Raw genomic sequence first — 20,762 nt, forward strand, 5'->3', positions numbered from 1 at the left:
GGGGGTCAAGTGACTTGCCCAGGGTCACACAGCTGGGAAGTGTCTGAGGCCAGTTTTGAACCTAGGATGATCTCCCATCTCTAGGCCTGACTCTCAATCCACTAAGCTACCCAGCTGTCCCCAGATAATTTCTTTTTAAACTATATATTCAGCAAATAGTTACTCACTTTCTAGACTATGCCTTCTGATAAATTGCCTTTTATTGTCTTAAATAGTGCTATATTGGCTTGAAAGAGTAGTGGAAGTAGCTTGCAAACAAGATCAACTACTTATTTCTCAATATCAAGTTAGGCCTAAGTGTTTTTTTCCCCTATTACTTAGCAGATATTTTGTATTTATATTACATAGGATGATTAAGACTTTAAGAAATGAATCTTTCTCCTTTCCATCATCATTCTTTGAGTGTATGTTAAATATGAAAACATACCTAGGATTTTAAGAGTATATAAGAGCTTTTAGGAGATTAGGAATATATCAGAGCCTTGTAATGCAGTTGTCAATTTAGTGTCTTATTCTGGATGTTATAAGATAGTAATTAATCAGTTGATCACTATGGAGGAACCCAGGACAACTTAGACCTACTGAGGAAAGCATCCATAAAAGACATGCTCATAAGTTTTCCTGAGATTTCTGGCAAGGTCCAAATCGTATAGCTATGGCTGTTGTTCGACTGAAAACTCTATATAGAGGAACCCAGGACAATTTAGACCCATGGGAGGAAAGCAGCCATAAAAGATGTGTTCTCCTCCTCTTCCTCTTCCTCCTCCTCCTCCTCCTTCTCCTCCTCCTCCTCCTTTTCCTCCTTCTCCCCCCTCTCTTCTGTCATAGTATTAATTCTAAAACAGAAGAGCTGCTGTTTCTAGGCATTTAGAGTTGTGTTGTGCCCAGGGTCACACAGCTGAGATCTGCCTGAGGCCAGATTTGAACACAGATCCTCCCAAGTCCAGACTTGGCACTCTATCTACTGTGCTACTACTTGCCCCATTGTTGCCTTTCTAAGGGAAATTTTTTGTTTTCAGTTAAAATCTTTTTAAAGTGTTTAATTTGAGCTTGATTTTGTTTTGTGTTGGAGGCTTCATGACTCATTGTGCTCATAATTTGGCAATTTATTTAGGTTCAAAAGATCCAACAATCTATCATTGCGAATATTCTTTCTAGCCATTTTTAAGATCTCTTTATTATCCATTAAAGTTATTTTCCTTACACAACAATATTTTGCTTTTGTTTACTATATTCTTAATTTTTATGTTTTCATATTTATAAAATTAAATTCTATGAGTAGTAGTCTAAAGGGTTAAGGTAAATAGTTTATATCACTATTAATTATAAGTAAAATAAAATTTAACTAATATATATTTATCATTCTTCTAGAATAAAATTGACAAAGAAAAAGAGAAAGATGAAAAATATTCTCCAAAAAACTGTAAACTTCGTCGCCTATCAAAACCACCATTTCCAGCAAACACACCACCTGAAATAGCATCTAAACTGGATACTGAAACCAAAAATTCTGAACAAGTTCAAGTTAAATCTGTAGAAATTACATCTATACTAAATGGACTTCAAGGTAAAAAAAAAACAAAATAAAACAAAAACCTGTTTGATTATATAATTTTCCTATAAGGTAATTCTGATTATCTAAATTTTTTTGTTTAAAATATTTTGTGTGTCAAATATTAGTTGAAATAAGTAGGTCATTGATTGAAGCCTAAACTTATTTCTGCTATTATGAAATCAGGGGTGAGCAGGAAATATTAAGAAAGAAAATCCCAGTAGTGACACTCTATTTCCTCTAGTATCCAGTCCTTTTTAAGATCATGCAGAGCATTATTACTATGGCATGATCAAATAGTGCAGTAATTATGTAAGTACTCTAGGATATAGACAGTCACATGTTTGTGGCTTCATTAAGTATCTGATATGAGAAAAAAACGACTGATTTGATTTAAATTATTTTTTCCTCTGAGGTTATTTTAATTTTCTTTAAAACATAGTTTTTTATAAGAACTTTAGAGCAGGAAGTTGGGAAAATAAAAGTATACAGGACTTCTAACTGCAAATGGTATTCCCAGTGTGTTTGGTATCTCTCCTACAGAAGACTTATGAGTACACGGACAAAAATAGGATAGAACAATCTGGCCTTTTTGGGTGGTGATCTTCATTATTGGATGGATTATCCATACTGTTGAGATCTCAGGTTCATTAAAGTATAAGAAGTATAATAATGATTAGTAATAATGCTGACAATAATGGATAAAATTTAAATAGGACTTTTCTTAAAAAAATTTATATATATATATATATATATACAATATAGGTATCCATATTTTATTATGAGGAAACTGAGATTGATTAAGGATAATTGACTTGCCCAAGGTCTCACCAATATTAAAGTGCAGAGCTAGAATTTTAATCTCTTTCTCATGGCTCCATGTCCATTATTCTTTCCATTCTTTTGTGATATGTAAACGTGCATGGTATATCTTTGTGGGGGTAACATGTTTCTGTGTTTCTTTATCACCTGTACTCCACCTTTTTCTTGAAATATTTTTGGGTAGTTTAAAAAATTTAAATGCCTATAAAACAAGACATCTTAAAATGAAAATAGAAGGGGAGTTAAAAGCAGAATAACAAATAATGGGACATTTAAAATGCTCTAAATCAATTAAAAATAAATTTATCTCTGTATTCTGGCAGCTTAGGTGAAAAGAGAAACATTAGGCTATATAATTCTTATCTGATGAAAGGAAGAATCCAAATTCATCTGGAGAGAAACAGGCTTTTCCCTCTTATCTAGTATTAAAAGTTGTCACACACAAAAAAATAATTTAAGTTTATGTAGGATGTCCCCCAAATCTTAGCTTTAATAACTTTGGAAGTATAAATACTACCAAAAAAACCCCACCACATTTGAAAGGTTATTTAAAGTGTTAAAATATTCATTTTTCTTAAAATTTAACTTATTTTATGCTATATGTTGTTCCGATTTATTTTCTAATGTAATAAAAATTTTAATCAGCTGCTGTTCAGTGACTGAAAAGATTGTATAAAGAATGAATTTTTTATGCCTACATGACAATTTTGACATGATCCTACAAGAAAAAGTTTTTTTAAAAATAGATCAGGTGACTTAGATAGCCTCTACCACTCTTCTGAGAAAGTTTTGTGTAGAAACTGTTTCACACACAATACATAATGATAGAGTCCATCATCTTGTTCAAATTTACTATTCATGCTCGTCAGCTCCAGAAGGGGGGGAGGAAGGAGGAGGGAAAGAACACAAATCATGTAACCATGGAAAAATATTCTAAATTAATTAATCAATAAAAATTTTAAAAATTAATAAATAAAATAAATTTTTTTATTCAGATTCATAAAACTAAATGAAATATAAAAGAAATTTAAACGATACTTTTAGCTAAATTTGTAGAATTTATGTTTCTGAATTTTTTAAAACTTGAAATTGCACTAATATTTTTGAAATGTTTATACTATACATACAGAAATTGAGGTTTCTAAGAGAAGTTGTGACTTGCCCAAATTTTTACAAAAATTAATAAAAGCAAACCTAGAACCCAGGTTACCTGCCTGATAACACTCGTAAATCCTTATATAATGTACACTGGTAACATATGGACTATGTCTCCAAACATAATTTTCCCAAGGTTATAGAAACATTCTTCAAATAATATTAACCATTAAAGGCATTTTTCTAGGGAGATAAGATAATATCATCCATTTATAGAGCCTTCTAATCTAACCAGTTACGTGTATAGAAATAGACTGTTGACTAACATAACCACTAGAATATCTCTCCGAAGTACCTAACGCCTCAGTAGCTTTGGGCATGTGGTGCATTCAAGCCAATCCATAATTAAATTATGTGTAACAGTCATATTTTATGTTGTTTATGAAAGAAGGGTCCATTTGCTTTTGCTATTAGATGTATATAATGGAAGTTGATGCAAAGCTTTTTGTATATTCTCACCCAGATAGAAGAGTACATTCCCCATATAGGTAGGTGCCTTTAGTGATCAAAAGTTTTTTTCAAAAATAAGCTTTCAATCTAGTAAAGTACTAGTTAAGTACTAGACTGAGATAACTCCAGGATGCATAGAAAAGACCATTTGTATATAAAAATATTAAGGACAGTGATTAGCAATTAGCCACCATGACCAATCTAGAATCTTGTTATGGGGCTTTAAGAATACCCAATTTTGAAAGGGACTGTTTACTTAAGGGTCTAGCAGAATGAGGTAGCAGCAAAATGTACACCTAAGTGGTTAATTAAATCACTCTTGCAGATACGGTTATTTTAGTAATGCCTACTTGAAAATTGGAGTATATCTGCTAGATACACTGATCCCCTCAACTATCTGGATTTCCTTCTTACAACTCTACTGAAATTTTCTTTCCAAGAGAGTCAACAGTGATCATCTAACTGCCATTTCTAATACTTTTTACTCCTCAATCCTCATTCTCCTTATGAGAACATGTAATATTATTGAGAAATATTTCATTGATATTCCTACCTTCAGTTCCTGAACAGATCTATCTTATAATTCTCCTCCTTTCACTCTAACAGCTCTCTGTTGTTCCTCCTTTTCCCCAGCATTCTTTTTTAATTGTCCTGCTTTCTTTTCTTCTTTCTCTGCCCTCTTTCTTTCTCTCATCATTCTCTTCATCTATTCTTGTGACTTCATTTACTACCTCTATGTCAGTGACCCCTAAATCTATTTCTGGCCCTAACCTTTCTGTTAAGCTCTAGGTTTGAATATCCATTTACCAGGCTGATGTCTCCATCTCAGTTACATATCATGGACTCAACTTTAATACATGTAAAATTGAATTTATAATCTTCCCCAGAAAACCAGCTTCTCCTGTTAACTTCCTTTGGATGTTGATAGCACCACAATTCTCCCTGTCACCCAGACTTGAACCCTTGGATTCATTTGTGACTTTACTGTTTCCTCACTTCCTACATAAAATTTGTAGCCAAATTCATTCTACCATATCTTTTGTGTCTGTTCATTCCTTTCTTTCCCTCTGCCACCACTCAAGGCTTTTTTTACTTAGCTCTTGCCTGAACCAATGCACTAATAATCAAACTGGTCTCCCTGCCCTTTAATAGCCATTCTTTATATCTCTCTCAAGATTATTTCTCCAATAAATATTTGCTTCTAATTGTCACTGCCCTGCTCAGTGCCTCTATAGCACCTACTAAATATAATGCAAACAAACCCATTAACCAGATTTTCTACACTCTCCACAGTCTGTCTCTTATCTGCCTTTCATACCCTCCCCTTTCATGTACTTAGTGTTATTATCAGACTGGACTCCTTGCCATTCTCTAATCTCATAGTACCTTCTCCTGCCTCCATGCATTTATGCATATATTGCCCTTTGTGCTAGAAATATTCTCCTCATACATCTGTCTGTCTGTTGAAATGATTGTCTTTTCTCATTTCTTCCATCTGGAATGATCCTTCCCGCCATTGTTTGACCCCTCCTTTGTATTTACTATATTCTGATGTATTATATTCGTGTGTATATATGTCTTTTTCCCGCCTGCTGGGTTGTAAACTCCTTAAAGGCAGTGACTTTCTTTTTTCATCTTTGTACCCCTAGTATCTTGCACAGAGCAGGTGCTTAATAAATGTTTGTTGACTTGAGTTTAATTGAATTAACCAACAGGTTCAGATGCTTCTTAAAGCTACTTCAGGCTCAAGGTAATATAATTCTGTCACCAGCACAGAGGAGGTTACTTATCTTCCTTTTGCTTTGCTAAGAGACTATACATCCAGATCATCTGATAGCTGTTGAGTTATTCAAATATAAGTTAAAAAGGAAGAGGGAATAATACATACTATTTAGAATTTCTTGTGCTAAATATTCATGGCTACTATAATTCTGGTGGTAATGTTATGATCTGACTTGGGAAAGAGCATTAAGGATCTTAGTAGAATTACAGTTTGAGTCAGAGATGATACCCCCTCTCTGTGAAATCAAAGTCTGCTAAGAAATCAATGAATGCTGTAGAAAGTGTTAAATTTTCCTTAGTTACTTTCTTGGTAAGACAAATTAAATTATAGCATTAATTAGATATGTGGAATAGTTCCTGATTATTCTTTGTGCCAAATATTAAGAAGAAAGAAAGCATAAAATTTCAAAGAATTGTCTTATTAAATGATGGATAATTGAGGAAATAGGGTTTGAAAATGGACCCAGAGAGAGCAACTGTGTCTATATGACTAATTAGTAAACAATTTGACAAAGATTGGTACTCAGACAGGAAGAATTATGGCAGCACAAATCCTTTCCAAAGGAAAGACCTTTTTCAACATTAAATGATTGATCAGATATTTTAAAGTGAATATAGTTATTAGATCCCACCTAGAGAGAGTACTACAATAGAAAATGCTGAAAAACATCATAAAATAAAAGATTAGGAAAAGTAACTTGTCTGATAATGAACAATTATTTTTTGCTTTCTCATTTATTCCATGGTTGACAATGTCTTTATCAGATTGTAAGCTCCTTGAGGGCAAGAACTATGTTTTATTTATTTTTATGTCCTCACCACTTTGAATAGTGGCTTTTATAGACTGGCCACTTAACAGGTGTTTGGATAAATGAAAATCTACTTCCATTACTATCTTTTGGGGCTGAGCTTAAAACATTCTTTTAAGATCTGTATTGAAGCTTTAAACATAATTACTTGCTAAGTACACATATGTATATACATACACTATTTACATGCATACCATATGTACACATTAAATAAGTCTAGGCATGACTTCATATGAGTTCATTACAACTCATTTTGGGAAAGAATGGATAGCAACCGGACAAATTCATATTAAGACATTTGCATCATTAGTAAAAGGAGGAAGTGCTCTTGAGAATTTTAAAAAATATTTTCAAGGACTCAAAATGATTTGCTTAAATTTATCTTAATTGTAAAACATTATCATCTCCCATTTTTTTGTATGCCCAGTGTATCTAGAAAAATGGTCTTCAAAAAGTAAATGCTTAGCAAATGTTTGTTTCAATATAGGCTTATCCATTATTATATTTAAAATATTTCTTTGGGTTTACGTACTAATATACCTTAAGATAGAAAAAGTTCTAAAATAGCTACTATTAGTATAGTACTTTATACTAATGAGGGTTTCATGAAAATTTCACTTGAACTTCATATCACCCTTATAGCTTAGTAGCATAAATATATTATTTTCCTCATTTTACAGATGAGGAAGCTGAAACTCAGAGAAGTTAAGTTATTTGCACAAGATTACACAGTTAAATAAGTGTGTTGGAGCCAAAATCTAACCTAAGCCTCAGGAATCCAAGTCTAGTAGTTTTTTAACTAAGTTGTCCTCCTTCCTGATATAACCTGGCATTTTATATCAGCCTCAGGCTTCCTATACTCTCATAATCCTAAACATAAATTTTTTTAACAAAATAAAGGAAATCCATTGTTGGCAAGATTTTTGGGTAAAGCTTTGTTTTGTAAAAATAAATAAGTAAATGATGATAATAATGGAATATACCTGCTAATAATACTTTTATTTTGTAATAAGACTAGTTTTTTCTGAAAAACATTTCTTCATATTGAATAAAAATGAATGGTTTTCTAATATATCTGCATTATGTGTATTCGTATAACTGGTCTTGTCATCTTATTTTAATAGCTTCTGAAAGTTCTGCTGAAGACAGTGAGCAGGAAGATGAGGCAAGGACTCAGGACATAGATAATAATGGCAAGGAAGAGTCTAAGGCTGACACTGTGAGCCATGACAAAAATGAGCTTAGTCCAAAAGAGGAACAGAGCAGTTTATCTGTGCCACAAGAAAACAAAATCCAAGCAGATTCACTAACACCCAAGTCAATATCAAAATCTCCAGAAAGATTACGAAAAGACCTTGAAGAAATATCTGAAGATACTGATTATGAAGATGAAGTCACAATAAAAAGAAAGGATGTCAAGAAGGAGACAATAGATAAATCAAAGCTTCAAGTAAAACGTGGTAAGAGAAGGCATTGCAATGCAGAAGAATGCTTAAAGCCTGGATCACCTAGCAGAAAAGAGGAGAAACCTAAAAGCAAAGAATCCCTTTGTTTAGAAAACAGTAGCAACAGCTCCTCTGATGAGGATGAAGAAAAATCTAAAGCAAAAGTGACACCAACTAAGAAATACAATGGGTTGGATGACAAAAGGAAATCTTTAAGGACAACTGGTTTCTATTCAGGGTTTTCAGAAGTGGCAGAAAAGAGGATAAAGCTGCTAAATAATTCTGATGAAAGACTTCAGAACAGCAGAGCAAAAGATCGAAAAGATGTCTGGTCAAGTATTCAGGGACAGTGGCCTAAAAAAACGCTTAAGGAACTGTTTTCAGACTCTGATACAGAGGCTGCAGCTTCACCCCCACATGCTTCTTCTGAAGATGTGGCCACAGAGGAGCAGCTTCAGACTGTGGCAGAAGAAGAGAATGGCTCACCTGGCATTGAGATAGAAAAACCATTACCTGTCAATTTAGATATTAAACCTATGGAGGAAAAAACCATTGAAGTGAATGATAAGAAATCAGAATTTCCAAGCAGTGGGAGTAATTCAGTTCTAAATACCCCTCCTACCACACCCGAGTCGCCTTCGTCTGTAACTGTAACAGAAACTAGTAGACAGCAATCAAGTGTGACAGTATCAGAAACATTGGCCCCAAACCAAGAAGAGGTACGGAGTATCAAGAGTGAAACTGATAGCACAATTGAGGTGGATAGTGTTGCAGGGGAGCTCCAAGATCTCCAGTCTGAAGGAAATATCTCTCCAACAGGCTTTGATGCTAGTGTCAGCTCCAGCAGTAGTAATCAGCCAGAACTGGAACATCCTGGAAAAGGTGAGGAAGAAAACTGAGAGCTGAAAATGCTAACTTATTTAGAATTTCCCTTCTTAAAATGTTAATACTTTTGCAGTATCTGTTGCTATAGCTTGATACATTAAGGAAAGTATTAGTGTGAACATGGAAAGACTGGTAATTGAAAGGTATATTGCTAATGGACAACAAAATATATTTAATGGCCCAAGAAGGCTTTCGTGTTCTTTTCTTGAGCAGTCCATGAAATTTCACAGTGCACCAGAATGAATCTTGGAAATTGCACCCCACGCCCAAACTCATTTGAATATTCATTTAAACAGTGGTTGACTGTATAGCATGAGCTGCTTGAATATATTTTTGTAACATTGTTTTTTGCAGATATGATGTGCAGTTTCTCACAAACATTTTGATTTATTGACAGACCCCTCCACCTTTAACCAAATACTGTATATAGGGGTTTGGAGCAACCAACTGTCCAGGCACTGCTTTCCTCAGACAACCGTGTCAAACTGATTTTCAAGCCTGGCTAACTTGTGTGAGTTTGTAAAGGAATTTGATGCTTTCTTAGTTGCATAGCTCCCAAATTGAAGGACCAATGTGTATGTTAGTAATCTACAGTAATCCTTTTTTGATTTTTCCTTTCTCAAGTGAAGAGGTTGTCAAAATTGGACATTCAAATCAGTACTTTGAAAAAGTTTTAGATCCTATATATGACACAGTAGCTGTCCTCTATCATACTTTTCCTTATAAACTACTTTGTGCAAGTATCTATAAAACAAATATGTACTGTGGGCTAAAATTTGGTATATAGCATCTTGGTTTTGAAGCATTTTTTGGGAAAAGATATACTAGCTATGGTATATGACCCACAAAATTTTATTCTATTACTTTTATTTTGGCCAAACTGAAATTCTAGCATAGATTACTAGAAATATAAAATTTTTTCACCGAAATCAAGATTTGTCATTTAAAAAAATTTTTTGATAAATGATTTTTTTCCTGTTTTCCCCATCTATGTGTATAGCTACCTTGTTTAATTATATTGGTATGCCCATAGTACATCATAGAATATAATAATAGACATGAATGTAACTATTTCTTAAATGAAATGATCCTTTGACACAGAAGAGTAGATTCACTCCAGCAGCAAAGTGAATACACTGAAAGATTTTTTTTCTTAATATAATTCCCAAGAGGTAGTTTTTTTCACACTACCTTTAATCTCTGGAAAATCATTTAGTTTTTGAAAAAATAGAGGATGTAATGGCTTACATCTCATAAATTAACATCACCTCAGTTTTATTGTTGAATATTTGAAAATATATAGAACATGATAGCATGCTTCCACATTTTGGACGTGAAAGGCAAACTGTTATCTGAAATAAAAAATGTATAAGCCATTTCTGGCCTATTTTTTAAAAGAAATTATTTCTTTTCCTCTCATTTTTATGTAGTTTGTTGATTACTAAATATTGCAGGAGCCATGCTATATATTAAAAACACAAATTTAAATCTTTGCTCTCCTTATCTAGATTTGCTTGCTGTCTTTGTAAAGCAGTATTTTCATTCTTAATTTTTAAAAGCAGAGAAGAAAAGGTTCAAAATGAAAGGAAAAATTTTGGTGAGACATTTACAAGTTGTTTCAATTTTAAGATCTTGCGCTTCAGTATAGTCAATATTAAAACCACCTTTAATTCTAAGGAGAAGAAAAGCTCCTTAAATTGTAACATGGTAACATCAACCAAAAGTTATGGACAAGCTGTGACCCATAAAAATACTCTTTAAGAAAGTTGAATTTTGTGTAAAATGCCACTATATGGGTTTGACCTTACCACTGGTGACATTATCTAGGAAACCTTATTCAGAATGCAGGACTCAAAGTTTTTTTACAAGAGAAATTAGCATTATCATCAACAAACATTTATTGAGTGCCAAGTGTGCATGGGCCACTGTTGTTAAGGACAGTGGATATGAAGAGAAATAATGAAACTGTCCCTGCCCCCAAGGAGCTTATGGTCTAGTTATAGGACATACACACTAAATACACACATATACACACACACACACACACATACACACATATATATATGTACACATACATATATATGATAGAATATATTAAAGACCTAATTATCAGACTAAACAAGTGCTATAATCGAGTGGATAGCATATCCAGTCAGTGAAGGATATGTGTGACTGAGCTTTGAAGAAAGAAAGGATAAAAATTAGAGGATTTGAGTGAACTTTTCAATGAAGAAGAAAATACTTTTTTTAAACCAGAAAATTACTATACTGGGTTTGTAAATAATGTATGTTATCCAGTGCCCTGGAGTCCATATAATTTGTGTCATACAGTAATTGATTTATTTTCCCAAATGTGAATTGCTTTTAAAGTGTTCCTACTCATATTATTAAGGGCTAATTAGAACTCAGTATTTTAAATGAATCTTAACATTTGTTTTCAGAATGAGTAGCTACTTAACTTTCATTGGATAATTTGGATGTTCTAGGTGCTTTATCAGGAACCATCTTCAGTTTATACCTGGCTTTTCTAGGATTGGTATATATGTGTTCTTCATTTGTTGTTTTCTTTACTTCCAGTTGCTAACATGTGCAAGTAGAAAATTCAGTCCCATTTACAGACAGGTTGTGAGAAACATTGTAACCATTGTATGCAAGTTTCCAAGCAAGCCATGTTAAGTACCCACTTTTAGTTTTGAGATTAGTAAATATATGTCTCTAAAACCAAAAATTCAGGTATGTTAAGGGCTAATTTGTTTTTATCTTGTTTAATGAATTTTTCCCCATTAAAGTCTGTACAGGTCAGAAAAGAGTAAAAGATGCTCAGGGGGGAGGAAGTTCATCAAAAAAGCAGAAAAGAAGCCACAAAACATCAGTGGTAAACAACAAAAAGAAAGGCAAAACCAGTAAGTAGATTATCTCAATCAAAAAATAAATAAATAAATACATAAACAAAAGCTAATAAAATTTCTCTCCAGATGAAAAAGTTCACATTGAGAATATGGGGTAGTTTCATGCCCTTTGGTCTATGCCTTAATCATACAGAAGATTATAGGAGGAGTTAGGGATCAAGATTAAACTTCATCTTATTTAACTATAATCCTAGGTCATGGATTAGGTTAAACTGTTCTCATTAAGTAGTAGATCAGTAAATAAATGCAAGTGCCCAAAATAATACCCTTTAAAATTTTTTAAATTCAACTTATATGCCCAGAAGTTTTTAAAGTTACCATAGTTTATATGTATGCCACATGTAAGTCATTGCAACTATGTTTTATTCATTCTTCCCAAAACATTGCCATTGTCAAATGAATTTTTTATTCATCATTCTCTAGGACAATTACCCTTAAAAAAGTGCAGTCAGCTAAGATAAGAGGAACCTTTGCCAAGCTACAATTCTAGAAACTCTCCTTTAGTCCTTATACTCTTGACTTTCTTAAGCTATGTGACGTACAGGTTGTAGTTACTGCCTTCCTAGGTTTGCCTTATTTTGTTCTTTTTATTATGTCTCTTTTTTCTCCTTTTCAAACTTATTTTTTGCTGTGTTCCCAAACCAGATATTTCTTATTATTTGACATTAACTCTAAGTACTTCTTTAATCATACAGAGTATACAGATTCTGTATTTATTCTCATAAGAGCTGCACATTTTATCTCTTTTTTTTTTAGGATTAAAATGGGAAACAGAAAATATGTAAAGAATTTTTTTTCAGGTGCCCCACATTGACCTCCTGCTGCTCTTCCAGGACACTCCTGCCACCTCCGCTGCTTGACCTTTGCTATCAGCCGGCTTGGCTGCACTTCAGTGCAGAAAGGGTTATTCGGCCAGCTCCCCGAGGTTCTGCTGAGCCCATATGACTTCCATGCGGTGAATATGGCATCCCTCAGGACCCAGGTGGCAGTGCTCAGCAGGGCCATGTGAAGCCAGGCTGAGTCAGTCCACTGTATCGGAGTGGGGCCAAGCCACGGGTGGCAGCAGTGGTGAGCCAGGTTCACCAGTAGCCAGGAGTCGCCAGAAATTCAGGAGCAGCATCGGGGGGAAGGGTGGGATCTGTGGCAGGTGTATGTATTGAGGAACAGTGGGACCAAAAGAATTCCTATTTTTTAAAAATATAGTGGGGGAGGAATTGGAATGTGCTATTTTTTTTGGATATCAAACCTAGATTTTGGCTTTTATACTGTGGTGGCTATTATGTGAGTAAATATAGTCAATACAGACATACCAAGTAGATTACAATCTATTTGGTATACTTTTTTTTTTACATTACAATTTTTTTGTCTTCAAGGCTTTACCATCTAAGTAGCCTTTCCTGAGAGGACTCGCATCTTCAGCAAGTCAATTTTCATATAATTTGGAGATACAGCAGTTGAATGCACTCTCCTATCTGAATTATATAGAGTGGGCTTAATCTCTGGTAAATGAGAATGAGTAAACTATCCTCTGAAAATAAACTAATAAAGTGAATTACCTCTCTGGGATTCTAATGTTAACACTTCAAGTCCTGGTAAAGGTAATTTGGCAAAATAATTCTTATCCCATTACCTGTTCCTTTACAAAGAACGCTGCTTGTTAAGATTTTTCCTTCGATTTTTATAATGTAACTTTGCAGGTTCCCTGTAAGGAAGCAGGTGGTGCTATAGTGCATTTCCCTAATTTCATCACAACACACTAACGTGGTCTTATCTTGAGAGGTCTGAACATGGGTGCAAGAGAAGAATTAGTCACAAAATTAGGTCTAAGAACAACACAAAAAAATAATTCGTTGCATGTATCAAGATTTGGAGTTTTTAAATTTTTATGGAATCTTTTTAAAATAGTCTGTAGTAACTATAAACCAGTTCAAATCCTGACAATGCCACTTATTAGCTGTCTGATCTTGGACAAGTCATTTAACCATTATCTGCCTCAGTTTGCTCATCTTTAAATATTAACAGATTAGGTGATCTCTAGGTACCTTTCAACTCTAATTCTACAGTCTTAAGCAGAACTTCCTCATCATTCTTTGTAGTGTGGCTTATAGTGTATGTCATTGGTCTCTATATTGGAGAGGAAACCAGAGGATGAGAGAAAGAATTCTAGAATGAGAAGACAGTTTTCAAAGCTCATGTGATCTATCCAATAATATGATTCTAATTTGAAGTATCTTAAAATAATTGTGCTTTCAAGGATGGAAGGCATGGTAGAAGAAAATTTAAAAAAAATGTTTTTTTCTTGATTATTGAGCATTTCAGGTAAGAACAGTTCATTTAAGGTGATGGGTTTGGATGAACTATGATGACTTCAATACACATGTATTGTTTTTAGTCACTAGATTACTGTCGTAAACATCAACAAATCACTAAATATAAGCAGTTGTAAATTAAAATGACTTTTTTAAAGTAATCTATTAAAATCACTAGCAGAAATTGTTAGTTTTCTCTCTAATACTTTTCTGTCCTTTTTTTATACATCAGCAAACAGTAGTGATAGTGAAGAACTCTCTGCTGGTGAAAGTGTGACTAAGAGTCAGCCAGCTAAATCTGTTTCCACTGGAATGAAGTCTCATAATGCCAAATCTCCAGCAAGGACACAGTCTCCAGGAAAGTGTAGTGGAAAGAACGGAGATAAGGATTCTGAGCTCAAGGAACATAGCAATCGATTGCCCAAAGTTTACAAATGGAGTTTTCAAATGTGTAAGTAGTAAAGTATTTTCAAAGTAGATTTAAGCAATATAATTATTTCCTTAGCTCTAAACAAAAGTATGTGCTAGGTACCCTTAAAATTTCTAGATATTTTATTTCTGAGTAATTTACACCAAACTTGCTGTTCTGATGTCTTCCAAGTGTGGTGAAGCTGACAAAACCAGAGAAAGAATGCTTATATATGGGGAGAAGGAAAATCTAAAAAATAATGACACCTAGCAAGGAGGTGAGCAGGATGGAAAACCTGCAGAGAAGTCAGGCAGTCTGAGGACTAAGAAAAGGTCATCATCTTTCATGCTTAAAAAGATCATAGCTAACCTTGGATGAAATAATTTCATTTGAGTGGTATTGGGGAACCAGATTATAAGGAATTGTTAAATGGGAGATGAAGTGACTCTAGGAACCTTTTTCTAAGAGTTCTCAAAGGATAAACACTGGTAGGTTAAAATTGGAAAGGCTTTAGATAAAGACTTTGTAGTAGACTATCATCTTTGAGCTAGCTAGTTACATTCAGGGCTTTGTTGTTATTAACTGTACCCCACTCCATTACTGAGGGATGAAGGAACAATAACTTGAAGGAGGTGAGTCAAATGAAGTATTTTTAAGGATATAGAAAGCATAGGTATATTTGTAGGTGGCAAGAAATGAGTTCATAAATGAAGAGAATTTGAATATGTGACAGATTTGGAGGTATAGAAGGGGCAAGCTCATGGACGAGCATGGAGTGGATGGGTTCAAGGTCATAAGTTGATGAGAAGAGTCATCTCTTCATGAGAGAACAGAGCAGAGCAGCAAAGAACAGGGGCTGATTTTATATATACACACACACACACACACACATACATATAAAATATGTGTGTATATATATATATATATTTTGAGATATAGAATAAGGAAATAAGAATATATCCACTCTCTTCTTGATAGAGTAGGATGTGTTCCCTTTGCCCTCAGTGGGAAGTGTAAGAGAGAGTGAGTCAAGAAAAATAGAGAGGACTGCTGGATAGCAATGAGGGCCCAAATTAGATGATTTAAATTTGTGGTAACTGTATGACTTCCTTCTCATTACACCCTTCTCAGACCTATTCGTCAATGTCATTTAGACCTCAAGTCCTTCCACTCCTTTTTTACTTTCTCTCCCCTCTTCTCACTACACTTTATTCCCTCTCTAGTCTCAATCCAGGAGTTAGCCATTTTAGCTTTGTCCTGTTTTCCTACTTTCTGTTCCCTTGTCCTACTTTGTCCTGTTGACACTCATCCCTAGCCAAACCTCAGCCCTGGATTACTCTCTCTATAGGAAGTCTCACAACCATGTTAAGTGGATACATTATAGATTCATGTTATCTAGCTTTACTTTGTCCCTCACTGCCACAAAAGTAGCCCTTTTGTTCCTCTTTGATTACCTAACGCATGTTCCAAAGAAGCTATTCCAGGCCTTTTCTTCCCTCCTCAGTCCTCCCAGACCTCCATGATTCCTCTTAGAGGAAACCCTTGCTTCTTAACTTTATTGAGAAAACAGATCATTTGATATGACCTTTCTCATCTCCCATTCTTATCATCTGAAAATTCTTTTGTCATTAATTACCCCTTACTCTTCTCCTTTCCCCCAAATTCTGACAAAGATTTGCTGTCTATTGCCAAAGCCAGCCCTTCCACATGTACTCTTCATCCCATCTTCTCTAGCCAACTCCAACTGATTACATACTAAATCTCTCTCTACCTTTCTATCTCTCTTCCCCACCCTCCCTCCTTTCATTCACCATTTGTTCTCTCGTTCTTCAACCCATTTCATTCTGGTTTCTAACTTCATCATTCAACTGAAAATTCTCTCTTCAAAGTTATTAGTCATCTTTTAATTACCACATCTGATGGTGTTTTCTCTGTCTTAATCCTAAACCTCTCTTCATCTGGCTCCAGTGACCACATCTTCTTCCTGGATATTTTCTTTTTCCTGAGTTTTCATGAAGCTTCTCTCTCCTTATTTTCTTCCCAACTTGCCTTGACTACTCACTTTTCTTTGCTGGCTCATCATTTGTATGTTACCTTCTATCTGGGTATTCTCCAAAAGTTCCAATCCTAGGGCCTTTTTCATTCTTACTGTATTCTCTCTGTTGATAACCTCATCAGCTCCCATAGGATTAACCCTCATTCCTGATCAACTGACTCAGAGAAATGCATATGTGCATGTACATGCATGTGCGTGTGTGTATTCTCTCTCACACACACACTTCCCCCAAATTTTAATCTTACATCACCAATTACCTATTGTATATTTTTTATGGACTGAAATCAGCTCAAACTGAAAACGTTCCCTATTTCCATGGAAGGCATCATCATCGTTCCAATCTTCCAAGTTTATAACCTTGTATTCTTAACTCATTATACTCCCATATGCAATGCATCCATTCAGTTGTCACATCTTGCCACTTCTATCTTCAAAAAATTCTTCAGTGTGCCTTTACTCACACAGAGCTACCAACTTAGTTCAAGTCCTTATTACCTGTTATCTAGATTATTAAAATGGCCTCTTAGTTGATTTTGTTACTTAATTCCTCCCTCCATACTCCTACCAGGATACTTTTCGTTAAGGGTAGATCTGACCGACCATGTGACTCTTGTACTCCATCAACTCTAGTAACTTTCAGTTGCAACTGGAATAAAATACAAGCTACTATTTTGTTTTGTAAGCCTTACATAATCAATTCTCTGTGCATATACTTATTGGACCTTACTCTTCCCTATTCTACAGTCCAGCCAAAATAACATTTTCTGTCTTCATCACAAATGACAATCTATTTTTCAACTCCATGCCTTTGCCCTAAACATTCCATATGCCTAGAATGGATTCCTTCCTTACCCCTATTTCATAGAATCTTTCTCTTTTTTTACAACCCAGCTCAAAAACTATGTTCTACCATTTTTCCACATCCCTAAACTACTAGTGCTCTCCCTCCAAAACTATTTTGTATTTAACTTGTATATATTTATTTTGAGTCAGGTAGCATAGTATGTAGAACCTGGACCTGAATTAGGACAACTTGAGCTAAGTGCTGCTTCAGCCATTTACTGGCTGGATGACGCTGGGCAAATCCCTTAACTTTTTTTGCCTCAGTATCCTCATCTGTAGAAATGAGAATAATAATAATAGCACTTATTCTTAAGGTTGTTAGAAGATCAAATAAGATAGCTTTGTACTTAAGGTGCTATATAAATGGCATCTAGTGTTATTATTAATATTATATAATTTTCTTATATATACTTATTTATGTACTTGTCTTCACCTATTAGAATGTAAGCTTTCTTGTGAGTTAGGTATGATTTTATGCTTTATACTTCTTTTCTTATTCTGTGCCTAGAACACAGTAAGCACTTCATGGATACTTCTTTTTTTTTTTTTTTTTTTTTTAAATAAACCCTTATATTCCATCTTAGAATCAATTCTGCATATTGGTTCCAAGGCAGAAGAGGGGTAAGGGCTAGACATTGGGGGTTAATTGACTTGCCCAGGATTACACAGACAAGGAATTTCTGAGGCCAGATTTGAACCCAGGACCTCCCATCTCCAGGCTTGACTTTTTATCCTCTGAGCTATCTACTTTTCCTCCACTTAATAAATGCTTCATGATTTGTTTATTGGTTGATTCCCTCAGCATTTCATGAGTAGATGTAGAGAAGGCAGCTGATAAGAGTAACCCAGGGTTGGGATTTGGTAAGATTTGAGTGATATGACATGACAGCAGGGCAAGGGATTCATACACAGAGTTCAGTAGAGTTTTGCTGGTTACATACAGAGTTCAGGCTGTGAGGGGAGGACAGGAAAGCCAGAACCAAGTTAATAGATTAGGAAAGCAGAAAGAAGAAGAGTGTCTAGACACAAATTAGGCATTAGGAGAGTTAGAAAGGTTGAAGATGTAGTTCAAGATAAGAATTCTAGTATTCTAGATCAGTGAAGTCATGTCTAATACAAGTTCCTTTGAATCATCCAAAATTAGTGGAGGATGTTGTACAGTAAGAAAATTCTGTGCACACTGATAAAAAAATTGGGTCTAGTATCTGAGACACTATTCCTGAATCCTATTACTGGGATCCTGAAATCCAAAGGTTGTCCAAAGCTCTAGAAAAACGTAAAATCATATCATTGAAAGGTCTAAAGCCTGAGACTCTTAAAATAATGAACTAATTATTTATAGATTTTGATGAAGCAGAAAAAAATAATTGTTTGAAATTTTCATTTTTCCCCATGTTATAATATATCTTTGTTTATTTTCCAATTTCATTTTTCTCTAATCAGAATTATAAGAGAACTGTTAAAAAAAACTGATTACAGTTTTCAGTTTTAGATCCTTCAATATATAGAATTATTTTTTCAAAAGCACATATTCACTAAAGTTTTTTAAACCATTAGCTGACCTGGAAAATATGACAAGTGCAGAACGTATTGCAATCCTTCAAGAAAAGCTGCAGGAAATCAGGAAACATTATCTGTCTTTGAAATCTGAAGTGGCTTCCATTGATCGGAGAAGAAAACGTTTAAAGAAGAAGGAAAGAGAAAGTGAGTGTTTTTATCTATTCAATAAATTTGGTCTTATGCTGACATATAATTTTAATATAATTATAATGAACCACATTTGATCCTGAAGAAATGAAGAGAAAAATACCTGTTGCTCCCATCTTTTCTGAGGTTGAAAACCATCAGTGAAGAATATTTCCTGTGTTGGTTTATGTATTGGCTAATTTTACTGAGATGCTCATTCCCTACCTCCTTTTTTGACAAGGGACAGGTTGAATTGGGGGTGTGGAGTTCATATTTGAAAATGAAAGAAATGTAAAGACAAAAAGAATTTATGAATTTTCTAAAATTTTGTTATTCCATAAAATAATAGTAAAATTTTCTACTTTAATTATTCTTGTTTGCTCATGCCAGTGCTTTCATTAGTGTATAGAGTTCTAGAATGAGGAAACTTTCTGTAATGTTGTAGATTGTCTTCTGTTCTGCATTTTACAGCATTAAGGAGTAGCCTGAAGCACTAAGAGGTTAAGTAGTTTTTCTCAGTGCCAAAGGAGAATCTAAATTAGGTCTTCCTCCCTGGGAATGTGGTTCCATATCCACCACACCACTCTGTTTTAACTGATATTTCATTTATTCAAATAGTATTATCTTTAAAAATGAGGTCTCCCTTTTAAAATCATTGAATTATAGAATTTTATTGTTTCACAGGACATTTAGTCTAATTCTGCTCCCAGCACCACTCCATGTCAATTTTGCAGATGAAAGAAATCAGACATAGAAAAATTAAATAACTTCTCTAAGCTCATACAACTAATTAAAGGCAGAACCAATAGCAGAATGCTTTCTACAACATGATACTTCCTTTTGATGTGTGAATTTGAGCATTTTTAAGATTTCTGATAATGTATCCCATTCTAGAATAATCTAAGTTTCTTAAATCTCTATAGAATGAGCTACTGAGCTTTTAAAATTATGTATATGCTTAGTATTTTTTCAGGTCATTTAAGACATTTGACAAATTGTATATTATCATGTTCTACAGTTCAAGAAATGAACTAAATAGCTGGCCACAAAATCTTATAGGATTCCCAATTATCTTACTAAAATATTCACAGAATCTTAGAATTAGAAAGAACCTCTGAAGCTGCTATTGTCTCCAACTCATACCCCAAAAAACCTCCCTGATACGTTGCTCACAACCTTTGCCTGATTATCTTTAGAAAGGGAGAATTTACTATAATTTAAGGTAATTCATTTCAGATATGGATAGCTTTAGTAGTTAGGAAATTTTCCATTATGTCAAGTATATGATATACTATTATTTAAAGGAGTCTTAAAGAGTCCTTTTCTGATTGGGCCTTGAACATATCACCAAAAATAATGAGTTGTAGTTACAGAAAAGCAGATTTAAACTTCATACAATAAAAATCTTCTTAATGGAGCTGTCCAAAAATGGAACAGACTTCCTTAGATTGTAACATTTTCCTTATTGAAGCAAAAAACAGATGACCACTTCAGATATGAGTAGGACTGGGTGGTCAGTCAGTTGTTCAATTAACATGAAGCTTCTACTATGTGCTAAGTGCTAGAAAAGGCAAAAACAGTCCCCTCGGAGAGCTTACAACCTAATAGAGGAAACAATATGCCAATAGTTATATACAAACCAGCTTTATG

At 34.2% G+C, this 20,762-nt stretch overlaps 1 protein-coding gene and 1 long non-coding RNA gene across 7 annotated transcripts in view; one reads left to right on the forward strand and one right to left on the reverse strand.

Annotated features, from left to right (window-relative positions):
* The window catches only part of LOC123243608, a 16,012-nt gene extending 11,352 nt beyond the window's left edge, over positions 1-4,660 (reverse strand). Inside the window, exon 1 of the long non-coding RNA XR_006506041.1 lies at positions 4,533-4,660. This is a non-coding gene — a long non-coding RNA (uncharacterized LOC123243608). The remainder of the gene's footprint in view (positions 1-4,532) is intronic.
* Positions 1-20,762, forward strand: part of ARID4B (AT-rich interaction domain 4B) — a 212,676-nt gene that overhangs the window by 180,149 nt on the left and 11,765 nt on the right. For 3 of the 6 annotated variants that reach the window (XM_044671621.1, XM_044671619.1, XM_044671620.1), the window contains 5 exons: positions 1,372-1,567; positions 7,695-8,897; positions 11,690-11,803; positions 14,351-14,569; positions 18,984-19,130. In XM_044671621.1, the coding sequence (XP_044527556.1) occupies positions 1,372-1,567; positions 7,695-8,897; positions 11,690-11,803; positions 14,351-14,569; positions 18,984-19,130 (1,879 nt within the window). Of the gene's footprint in view, positions 1-1,371; positions 1,568-7,694; positions 8,898-11,689; positions 11,804-12,609; positions 12,680-14,350; positions 14,570-18,983; positions 19,131-20,762 lie in introns of those variants that run through there. The other 3 variants (XM_044671624.1, XM_044671622.1, XM_044671623.1) reach the window with 3 other exon arrangements.

This window comes from Gracilinanus agilis, chromosome 4 (genome assembly GCF_016433145.1).
Source record: "Gracilinanus agilis isolate LMUSP501 chromosome 4, AgileGrace, whole genome shotgun sequence".
NCBI classification, from domain to species: domain Eukaryota; kingdom Metazoa; phylum Chordata; class Mammalia; order Didelphimorphia; family Didelphidae; genus Gracilinanus; species Gracilinanus agilis.